Source organism: Glandiceps talaboti, chromosome 18 (genome assembly GCF_964340395.1).
Source record: "Glandiceps talaboti chromosome 18, keGlaTala1.1, whole genome shotgun sequence".
Taxonomy (NCBI): Eukaryota; Metazoa; Hemichordata; class Enteropneusta; family Spengelidae; genus Glandiceps; species Glandiceps talaboti.
The window spans coordinates 2,882,151-2,894,824 of record NC_135566.1 but is presented as its reverse complement, the minus strand read 5'-3'; the positions used below and the strand labels follow the sequence as shown (position 1 = coordinate 2,894,824).

The 12,674-nt window shown below is 34.8% G+C and overlaps 1 protein-coding gene across 1 annotated transcript in view; it reads right to left on the bottom strand.

Moving 5' to 3' along the window:
- Nucleotides 1–4,561: 4,561 nt before the first annotated feature.
- Nucleotides 4,562–12,674, bottom strand: part of LOC144449318 (glutamate receptor ionotropic, kainate 2-like) — a 53,055-nt gene continuing 44,942 nt past the window's right edge. Inside the window, exons 15-18 of the mRNA XM_078139836.1 lie at nt 11,124–11,601; nt 9,155–9,404; nt 6,982–7,035; nt 4,562–5,517 (exon numbers count right to left, since the gene is read on the bottom strand). Coding sequence (XP_077995962.1) covers nt 6,985–7,035; nt 9,155–9,404; nt 11,124–11,601 — 779 coding nt within the window. The 3' untranslated portion in view covers nt 4,562–5,517; nt 6,982–6,984. The remainder of the gene's footprint in view (nt 5,518–6,981; nt 7,036–9,154; nt 9,405–11,123; nt 11,602–12,674) is intronic.

The window sequence follows — 12,674 nt, the reverse complement described above, 5'->3', positions numbered from 1 at the left end:
ATATTTCTTGGCTTACACACACGCTCTTGGATGCATTTCCTTGAGAGTACTTGAGTATTGATCCACCATGGCAATATATTGACTGCATCTCTTAATAGCGATGAGGTATGAAAAACTACTGAATTGTTGGTACGTACTATCGCCATTGCGTACATTGGTTATTTGGGCTGGATTAAAGGCTCAGACATCGTTACCTACAAATTTGACACTCAGGGGAAAAACTATATGGTTCATTAAGAACAAGAACATGTTGCTCTCTTTTACAATTGATATGTTCAGCCTCTCTATATAGCTAATACTTGAGATAAAAACGTGTAGCTGATAATGTGCCCTAGCTAGAAAGGGCATCCACAGGAGACAGAAACAGATGCACAATAAACATTTTGCATAATTTAAATGAAACTGACATATATTTACTGAAATCAAGGTGACTTTAGAGATATTACCTTATTCATAAAGTGTATGTATGTATGTATGTATGTATGTATGTATGTATGTATGTATGTATGTATGTATGTATGTAGAAATGCATGAGGAACTTGTGATGAACTCCGAAAAATTAGATGCATGTATGTATGTATGTATGTATGTATGTATGTATGTATGTATGTAGAAATGCATGAGGAACTTGTGATGCACTCCGAAAAATTAGATGTAAATATATCCTACAGTTGTTGTCTCTCGTGTGTGTTATTACTACTGTGATCAAGGAAGAAGATTTCAGCAAACTTTCGTCACGTCAAATATGTGCTTGTCAATCAGTGTTTGGGCACAGTTCACTTTGATATGTTTGAGGAATAAATCAACATAATGAAACCAAGGTGAATCTCCTCTGCACTGTTGTGAAATATTTGACGTAAATGCAAAAAGATATTGAACTCGTTTTCTAGGAAAAAGCAGATTACATTATTGTATCAAAGTGGTGAATTTGTTGATAAGATGCCTTATCATATTTTCTAAACTGTCATTTTTATGAAACCGAATTAAACACGAAATGGGAGCCGTTTATCACTCCTAACATTGTTCAAATTGTGTGGTGGGAATGTGAAATAAGTAATATTTTCACTTTGATCAATGGAAAGCACGGGTCTGTAGGATTATTGCAATTTGAGCAACACATAGAGTGTCATTTTACACACAGATGAACAAGATAAGCCACTACTCAACAATACATTTGATAACACTGTTGGACTTTTTAACAAATTTGATAGCACTGAAATAGATTGCTAGACTATGTATCTGTCAACAGATTTGTTAGCAGCTGAAATAAGTTGCTAGACATAGATCTGTCATCTGTTAATGACGACTTAAATCATAGTATATACCTTACTACATTTTATTAGTTCGAACGTTTGCTCTATAGGTCTTACAACGAATTTGATCGCACTGAAATACATTTGTACGTTGCGAGACCATACATGTTTCAGTGAATATGATAGCCCTGAAATACGATACTAGACATAGATTTTTCAATGGCACAACTATCAGTCGGAAAGCTTGATTCATGTGTATTGGTGCGAGCTTTAAAATTGATTTAATAGTACTGACCGTCTCATAAAAACCTAATTCACATTTTCTCCCATATTCACATTTTCTCCCATATTTGCGGCCTATTAACTGACAATAGTAACTGTTACTACAGTACTTTATTATTTCTAGCATGACTGAATTAATTCTGTGACGTTTGCCCTTCACCATCCAATATTTTCTTGATTGCATGTATTCTCAATCGATATTGTTAATAATTTGATAGCTAACTGACTTGCAGAAATATAGAAATGTCCGATTGACCTTAAACAGCTGAGGCAAACAGCTGTAGCACTAGTATAATAGAATATGTCCTGAGACAGTTTGTTACAGTACAATAGGAAAGGCGAAGGTCAACCATATGTCCTGAGACAGCTTGTGTGTGTGTGTGTGTGTGTGTGTGTGTGTGTGTGTGTGTGTGTGTGCGTATGTGTGTGTGTGTGTGTGTGTGTGTTACATTTTAATAGTACTGAAATAATGGAGAGCCGGGAGGGCAATCTGAGTGGCAGAATGTAAGGGATGAGTATATGGTGAGAGCTGGTTCTCTCCATGGAGGTAGGAAGTCCTTCAGAATCCTACCTTTATAAAGATCTTGATCGTGATCTTGATCTTATCTGCCTTATACTTGTCGCTAAGCTGTGAAATAAATCTATCTACAAGCATCCTGTTGGTCAATGTGCATGGATTCCTGAGTGAGTACCTCTAAGCTAGCCAAGTGAGTGTGATTCCCTGTAAGAAATGGTTGATAACAACGTAGTAGCAGAACGTCATAATTTAACAATATGTTGTTTTAAGTGTGAAGTATTGTATACCCCAGTGCGTGTGGTGTGAGGGTACCGATGCCTGTGCATTGGCCAACAGAAATAGAGAATATCAAACTTTGTAAACAAAAAACCATAGACAATAACACTTGTTTTCATATAGTGGCATTTAAATGTGCTGGTACGAGGCTGCGTCCCTGGAACGAGGATTACATGTGCTTAGTGTCTATTGTACTCGAGCTGTACTTGGTTACACAATCGCTACACGACTAGTCTAAAATGTCTAGTTGTTGTATCTAAAAAAAACCGTGGTGTTCAAGGGCATAGACAACCAAACACAGAAACTTAGAGGTTTAATTTACTGACAATTTTGTTGTTCATTGGCTTTTCAAAATTTTTAAAATACTGTTTCTAGCAGCATTAACAATGACTATATCACATCACACAATATACCAAACGCAATACTGAGATGATATAAGTTCTTCAATTCTTTTATTGCAAACCACAATATCTGTGATTTTTAACGTTGAGATATTTCCTAAAAATCTATTTCTAAATAGGGGTTGACATATAGGAGCTTACAAAATGGTCTTACATTGATCAGTAAACAGAGAATATCAAATATATTAATCTAAACATCTGGCACCCACTAGTTGTGCACACCTAACAGCATAATACGATGATATATCATGACTATGAAAAAGAAGTGTCATATCTGAAACAGATACGGCCCGAGGTCAATGACGGCAAACCTAACCCCCCCCCCCCTTCCCCATTTTCAATTACATTATGCACAATAAGAAATACGTTGACCGCAATTGGCCACGGACCATATGTTTTGTGAAATACTTTTAAATAAGGAAGTTATAAGTGAACTAATAAGGGAAACGTTGTGTTCATTCAAACAATCCTACAAATTCTCGTAAACAAAGTAAAATACACACCTTACATTTTCTTTGATATTTAAATTAATAGCAAAATTATTTCCAAACTCTTGAAATACCAAAAAATATATTGTAAACATGGCACACTCTTCTAAACATATCACAGAGAACGCTGCTTTGTGAATCATGAGTTGTGAGTCTTATCAATTGTTTACCACAGGGGACATAATTTGCTTTTTACAAAATAATATTCTGCATCGTCGTATAAATACTTTTCTATTTAGACAGTTTCTGTCTAGTCAAAGTATATTTGAAATGTTTTGTTTGAAACGTCATCTACTGAGTGTGAGGGGAACATGTAGATGAAGGAAATGTAAAGTTTCTTTATTTGCGAATGACAGCAACAAAGAAATATGAATGTTTAAAGAAGGAACTTTAGAAAGCAGACGCAAGGAGCTTACAAATAATATTATTTGTAAGATATGTTTTGAGCTACCGAGTTCATCAAAAAATAATAGCCAAATACTGGAAAATGTTAATTTTCAATTTCATCGTTTTTCAAACAATTTTTTTTACAGATGGTTTAAACATTGATCATATTTATCAATACTACGACGATTGACAACTAATGGCGAACATTGACGATAATTGGAATAACATAACGGTGTGTTAAAGTGAAATGCACAATATTCTTGGAAATAAATTGTTTAAGCTCTTGCTGTTACTTTGTTCAAAAAGCTCCAACCTATTCGCAGTTAAAATTTCAGAAAAAAATGGGTCACCGTACTAATTTTTGAAACGTGAGGTCAAAATGTTGTCAAAATGAAGGTAGTTTAGAATCCAATATGGCCACTGAATACTGCTTAACTGTATGGAATATAAAAGATTGTTGATTTGATTTGCTTGAAAACAAGAAGAAGTTGTATTTGATGGCACATATCTACCTCGCGGTCCTTTTCAGCGGCATTTTTCACATGATTGTAATGTTTCATAGTAATCATATCACCCATAAAGAAGTAGTATTTGATGGCACATGTACCCTAGACCTGATAGAAGTAATACTGAACCTGTATGCCTTTAAGAGGCCTAACTTTCCTTCAAAAGTGTTAGGATGGGTGTTTAACTATATTGTGTTGTAAACCTGCCTTGCACACGCATACACAAACACACACACACACACACACACACTCACACACACACACACACACACACACTCACTCACTCACTCACTCACTCACTCACTCACTCACTCACTCACTCACTCACAATATGCCTTACACACTAAGGAATTCCTACACCCTACTTAGCTATACAATGTGATCCTATACCTCATAAACCAAGGAGATTTGTTACCACCATAACAAAACATAGTCTGTCATGTTGTATTTAATAAGCGCTCCATGCGGATAACCTTTCCATGGGGTATGTGAGTAAAGCGTACAATAGACTGCAGTGTGCATTATCTGTATGTCAAAGGTCATGTTGAATTAGAAAATAGATTAGTTTTGGCTTCTGGTTATAAATGTATCGATCATTCCACCCCATACATCATTTATATATGTTATTTCAAGAAGTTCAATTATATATACCCCGTCGTCTTAATATATATTGTGTGGTTGTTTTATGTGACTAAGTTTCTGGTTGCATGTCAAACAATGGAAAGTTAAGAAAAATGAAAAAAAAAATAATTCCAATATCCTACTATTGATTTATTTAAAAAATGTAATTTTTAGATAACGGAACTCTAATCAGTACAGACGTAATCCATAAATTCACTTGGTATGTTTAATCCTATAGAAGGGCCTTATTTATATATGTACAACATATCAACCAATTACCCAGTATGATGATAACAACGATTATTTTACAATAAGTGTTCAACAGCTGAAAATAAAGTGAGTACAACTTAATTCGGAATGCCATGATAGCTAGCAGCTTTTAGAAACAAGTCAATAACATCCAAATGGTTGAACGTCCATCAATGTTTAGAGTCCTCTTCCGAGTTGTGTGACATGATAGTTTATTGTGTGTGAAGAAACAGTTTACAGGGTCTTCTTCCGAGCTGTGTGACGCTACAGTACATGTTGTGTGACAGTTTATATATCTCGTAGCATTATTACAGTCCACTTTCGATATGACGCTGTGACGTCACGGCGAAAGGCTCTGCCTTTAAAGTTCCCTGGTATTATAACAGTCAGCGATAATGTGAACTTTCCATCGTAACCTATGTCTAGCTGTAGTATTGTGATCGGCGTTACCATAGCAACGTACAGTACTTCCCTGTAGTCTGCTACGATGTTTACCCGATGACGTCATTAGCCAAGAGTTTGAGTGACCTTCTTGTCCTACATATAAATCAAAATAAATATAGTTAGTCTATCTTTCTTATTTAATCACAAAATTAAGGATTACCAGTAGTTGAGACAAACAAACAGAGCATGGCGTCATAGCAGAGCTCAAATCATGGACAAGCCGGACGTGGATGATTATGTTCATTTGTCTTTCTACAGGTGATGGAATTTAGAAGTTCTCTGGCGTATTCATACTATATTACCTCTGGAACAAATCAGTGCAATCTTCATTATGTCTAAATGGTTGCAATGCTAAAGGGGAATTTAAGTGTAGCTGACACTCTTAAATGCATCAAATTATAACATTAAATTGGGTAATTGATTTATCTATTTTTCAAATAATCTAATTTAAATTAAGGAATGAATTAGGAAATGACACTTAAATAGGTTATTTTATGCAAGGAATGCGTTATATCTATGATGTGCATATACATCGAGTCGAATTATTAAACATATCAATCCTGTCTGCCTGTACATGTAAGAGATTGTTGTCATCAGAGGGATTCTGTTAGCGATGATTTCATCACTTATATAATTGAATCATGTGACAACCTTTCGGAATACCAGATTCTGTATAATGGATTACAGTAAAGAGAGGTAGTCTATATATACAGTATAAAACACAACTAGGGTTGATCGAGAGTAAAATGGCACAATATCTTTAACCTGATAGGTTTCGGTAGTTACGTTTGTTGCCTGTTTGGGATATCCTGTTATTGTTCAAACTACAAACCAACGTTGAATCATGTCAAGCAACTGATAGTTATCATAAGGTATGCATATATTATAGGAAAATGTCATTCTCACATAATTTTGGAATAACAAATATTAGAAAAACATGAGAAACTCACAAATTTGTCTCAATATGTATACACTAAATCCCCTCGGCCCTCTATCACATTAAATCGGTGATATTTATTCCAAACTAGGTTTCAGTGTGTATTATGTCTATTTTGTACTAAATATATATCTTAGGTACAGACAGGTTTTTACAGTCGCTTGTGTTTCACAAGATTTCATTAAGTCCGACACACCTTTATAGTTCAGTGCAATATGGCAACAATATTTTAATTATTTTATACCACATGTGGTTGCATATCAGAGAATCAGTGATAGGTTTAGGTTTTAAAGTGGCCGTTATAGCATATGGACGACAAATTGGATTTTGTGTAGTTCATAAAACAACTCAGCAATGTTTTCCTACTTGAAACAAGAATGTCAAACAGCATATACAAGTCCATGTTTGTAATTCTATTAATCACAAAAAAGAGTCCGAAAAGTTTATTGTATGTACAATAAGAAACATTTTACACGTTTTTGAATTCTTTTTTGGCAATTTATTGTGTTACAAACAATGTGTCACATTGCTGCTTTTCAGGTAGAATTGTTTTGTGAATAAATAATCCAGAAATATCCATTTGTCATCCATATGACCACTTTAATAGTAGCTATACTTACCTCTCAGACACTGGTAGTCTTACACTGTGGTACAATCTGAAAGTTAACCTTGCTCTGTAAAATAAAGCACGAACATATACCTTAAATGTGGTTAGTAAATTATATAAAATTCTGAATAAAGAATATATTACACAGATTTACTTTTAAAAGTCAGGGAAGACGTGGATAGACTTTTTCACGAACATCGATGCTGGGAAAGATAAAGCAAGCAAACATGTATGTAACGAGTACGAGATCGGCTGATAAACACGGGGTAGGAGAACGTTAATGTTTTGAAGGTGTGTTAGTAGTTTACCTTGCTACATTAATGACCAGCATTTTCGTCATCCCAGTCCTGTGAGGGCATTTACAGAGGATGAAATCAGCAAAATCAATTATCTATCACACTCACGTATATCAACTTTCAAAAGCACATGCATTCTGCCACTTAGTGTGTTATTAGGTTCTACTCTTGTATCATATAGACTATGATTGATACACCAATTTTATGAACATTTAACAGTTATTAGGTTTAGTGTACCTAGACAGTGTATTGATATTCCCGCTTCATACGGAAGTTTCCTATGGAGAAAAGTAGAGAAATACAGCATAAAATGGAGCACACGTAAACAACAGAATGTCCACACACTTATGTACAGATACACGTAGAGGAAACCACGGAATGTATCACAAAGATGAAGCAGGGATTGGGGAGAGGGGACGAATGATTTGATAACACAGACATGTAGATGAAAATGAGTTATAAATTACAGCTATTTGGATCATGTGTCGCAATCCTTGAAGCTGAAACACAATATACAGACATAGTGAAATGAAATGAAACATCAGTTTTAAAGACAAACTAAAACTATTGTTGTCTGTGGTTTACTACAGAAGTGGATGATAACGGTGTCTTGGTTATACAGATATAATCAAAATAGTGTAAACATTGAATGGGGTTGAATATGCGGCCACCTGGGGAAACTTGCAATCAGAGACACCACTTCACTGTGCGTTAATTACAACAACGTCAACAACTAGCTAATATAAACATGTTGCAAGAATAGTTTTAGTTTGTATCTTTCTTAATTTGCCTACAGCTTGATTTCTGTACAAGTATCACAGAGGCCAGTACCCGTCACTTATTCTGAATGATGGATAAGTGCAATAAATATGAATTTCCATTGTTGAAAATGGACCTGAATTGCAAGCAGTCTCAGTGAACGTTCATATACGAAATAATCATAGATTTTCTTTCATGAAATAATACTCGTGTGTAATGTAGTCTATATTTGGATTACTGGTGTTAGTTATGATGACACGTCAGAACCCACAGTGTAAGTGTGAATATATTTGAGTAAAACACATCAGGTCTTTACGCTGTGAGTGATCGTTATGTTGTGAAACGTTCAAAATTTGTAAACGTTTGCAAAATGTCCTTTAAAAACATACGTGTATTCATTTAGTGAATACTTGGCTATTTTATATGTTATACAACAAGGCTGCACACTTGGAATAGGTATATGTGTGTCCCTGTCCCTGTCTCTATCTGTCTCTGTCTACTTGTGTGTGTGTGTGTGTGTGTCTGTCTGTCTGTCTGCCTGTCTGTGTGCGTGTCTGTCTGTGTGCCTGTGTTAATACTGATACCCCGTATACTATCGTTCATGAAATGATTTACAATTACTAAAAAAATTAATTAAAAGAATTAAGGCGCTTTCGTCTCTCTATAAAGAAGCTACAAAGGTCAAAGCTATTGTTGGCGAGCTGACTGCGTGCAGCACCACAAGAAAATGACAACAAAAGAATGCTAGCATATATTATCTACATAATTTTTGAAATATTCGAAATCCTTCGATATATTGCACTGTGTCTGAAAAATCAAACTAAATTCAAGAATATATTGTTAACCCCAAAAAGATGTAATCTTGTCGATATGATTTAATTTGTCACTAACCAGGAAAACAGTTGAAGACAAAATTTAGTAAAAGTGAGCCCTGAGATAACAACAGGGTGTACAACGTTTTAAATTCAATCTAAATTTAAAACAATGTAATTTTAATTGCAGCATACATAATTGTTAAAAGTCACTGTTATAAAGTCATACGTTCATGAATAAACTCCTTATATATCCAAAATAAATAAATAGTACAAATAACTGATCCAAGTCAAAAGAGAAAAAAAGAATGGACTTTACCTTTGTTTTGATGCTTTTGCATCTCTTCTTGTATACGGATGGTCTGTGCCACATATGTTCCACAACAACTGTTACAAACGACATCGCTGCACCCATAATTAATATATAGAAAACTCCAGCAACTGTCTCTAAACCTATATCACTTGTGTCTCTACCTGCCGACTGACCATCCTCTGGACATATACTCTCCCTTTCAAACCATTTCTTTCTAAGTTCTTCTAACTTGCCTTGTTCTTGCATTTGAAGGATACTGTAAGAGAATTGAAGTAAATTATTAACAATAACCTTTATGTGATGTCTTAATGTTCTAGTTAGCTTTAAAAAAAAGTATTTCAACTCATAAGTTCATCAACAATTAACTCAACGGTAGAATGCATGCGGGAATCAATTTCCTCGACATCTGTCTAAACTTTGCAATTGCCATATGAGAGCTTTTTCCTAGTCCTTTTGAAATATTAGAAGAAAATATAGGGTTCACTGACTTCTTTGCAAGGTAATCGACGATTTTGTATTTGTTTATAGTTAACATAGCATTTAGCGGCCATATTGGATTTGGTGGCCATATTGGATTGTAAAAAGGCTTAATTTTGATATCATTTCGACGTACATTTAAATGATTTGTATTGTGGTCCCTAAGTTTTGTTTTTGGTTTGAACTGAGAACAGGTTGAAAAAGTAACAGCAAAATGCATACTACGTTAATTTGCTATACTGACAGACAAATCTAAACCAGTATACCTAAACATTTAGAAAACGTTGTCATTCATAGTGAACTGGAGTGGTTTTACTCTCAGACAATTCTCATCAAAGTATTGGCTACAAATAACATAAAATTCCGCTATAGCTCTAATTAGAAGTGCACTTTTCTTATGTAATCTGTACAAGAAACGAGAAATCGTGACGTGGTAACCTTCATCCTTCCAAGATTCAAATCCGTGTTTATGAGCAGTAATCCATGTTATCAGAATTTACCGCCATTGTGTAATTGGGTCCAATATCCCAACAGTCACTTAAAGTGCAGCCAAGTTGTAGACGTGACCATGGAGGTCAAGTTATTCAACATATCGAGGTAGTCTACAGTACCTTTGACTAAACTTTTCTTTTTCTTTTAAGATTACAGATCCCTTCTTATAATATTTAATTTTCTTAAGTTTAAGTGTTTGGCCAAGAAGCACTTCCTTCTAAAGTCACTTATTTCTAAAGCTTATGTACAGATATGGATCACGAGATCATCTTGTCTTAGCCACATTAACTTTTAGCGGTTATGTTCAAAAATCACTCATAGGCATTATTTGCATATCTAGTGACTTTCCATTGAAATATTTCCACAACTAGATGCTAGAAGTAACTGCCCAACCAAATACCACACTATAAGTCGTTTATATACCTAAACATGTATAGAGAGCCTGACAACCAGTCTGACCGACATACATACATACATACATACATACATACATACATACATACATACATACATACATACATACATACACACACATATACATACATACATACATACATACATACATACATACATACATACATACATACATACATACATACATTTGTGGTATTTTAAAGATCGATTTCTACAAGCTCAGAAAGTGATGTATCTATTTATTTGAAGGCGATGAGTTGTTGGATCTGAATACCGAGTACTAGATACGTCAATGTAAGTCTAGAGTTAATTACATTTTGTCACCCTTGACCCCAAGGAACATAAAAACAAATTGGTGTCGTGGAGGTTGTTATATTTATGCGAGAGCGAGATATCAGTTAACAAGTAAAGGTTGTTATATAATCCGTTGGGAAACACCTCTACCTGGTACAAGGAGTATGTGTAGCCAAAACTGTCTACCTTCCATCTATCATAACTTTATATATTACGTTTAGATAGTTTGGTTTACATCACTGGACATCTCACGAGTAACCGTTTTATAAGAATATTTGTTTGTTAAAATAAAACTTACTGGAAGGATATTTTATCTCTGTAGTCAGCTCCCTGTGGCGTTGCTATTCCATAACCTTTTAAATTAAACGGTTTTCCTACTGTCATAAGTTCACACTCAGTTTGTTTTAAATATTCTAATATTGGTGCATCCCATAGAAAAGCATAGTCCTCATCTTTGACTCGTTGATATCCTTGGTTATCTGTTTCTACCCATGGACTAGGGTTAACATGAGTCATGAAGTTCCACATTCTTTCATATATTCCAACATGTGCACGTTTTTCGAAAAACTTTTGAAGACTGCTTCCTTCTATGGTGCCATACACAACCTTTTGTTGATACGCTAAGTCTTCTAATGACTGTATTGGGTTGGCCATACGTGTCACAGTCAGAAATGCAGCTAAGTTCGCAGTATATGTTGCAATAACAATTAGCGCGAAGAACCACCAGAAAGCACTCAAAATTCGACCAGAAAAGGAAATTGGTGTTGTATCACCACCTAGAATAAAGCAAGTGAGTGTTTAGTTACAAATTAGGGATGCATATATTAAAACGTTTGATGCATTAAAGGGACACATGCTGTAACGATAATGTTGTTTTCCTCAACAAGCAAAGCTTCAACATTTTGAAGGTGTCCAGTTATGGAAGGAGAAAAAAACTAAATTAATTGAAAACTTCAAGTGTTGCTTTGCCTGCCAATAACGTGCCAATACTCGTACTTGCATCGTTTCCCAATTTCGAGTTCTGTTCTAATTACATGAACAGTATGATGTCAGTGTTTTAGATGCAGAGTAAAGAGATCAATTTCTATGAAAATGTAGGAATCCGATGCAAAATGTTCAGTGAACCTCTCAGAATGAATCAAACACACCCATCAGCCACACATTAAAATGCTAGGTGTTACAGCTTATGTGCCTTTAATGGGAAGGATTTACACTCGCTAAATCTCTAAATAAATGAGTTTATATCAAATCATATATAAGGTTATACAATTAAATTAACGAAACCTGAAACAAAACGTCGTCTGGCTCCACAAAGATCTTACTAAATACTGCTACAGTTTATGGTCTGGCTCAACAAATATTTTTACCAATTTTGCTACAATTTATCGAGTTGAAAAATTTTACTAACAGTGCTACAATTTATCATCAAAACAATCTTACCAAGAGAGATATTTGTTGAGCAAGACGACAAAATGTAGCAGTGCTGGTAAGATTTTTGTTTTGCCATGTAGCCGTTTTAGTAAACCTTTGGTCGAGCCAGACGACGTGATTCTAGTTTCGTGATTTTAATTGTAATGCGCGAATGAAACTCTTATCAGTCGCATATATGGATGCACGTAGGCTGGTAAGTTTTGCATCTGTCCGTTGAAAATGATAAATAATAGTAATATCTACAGACAACTATGAATAACCTTACAACAGACTATATAGTAATCAATGTCAAATCTTCCCTATCATTTGGCATCGAGCTGGAAGTGTTTTTCCCCTCTGTCTATTTTGTGATACAATTTTTGCATTGTCGACATTGCTGTACCAGCATACATACATTCATGAATGTAACTTGGATTCT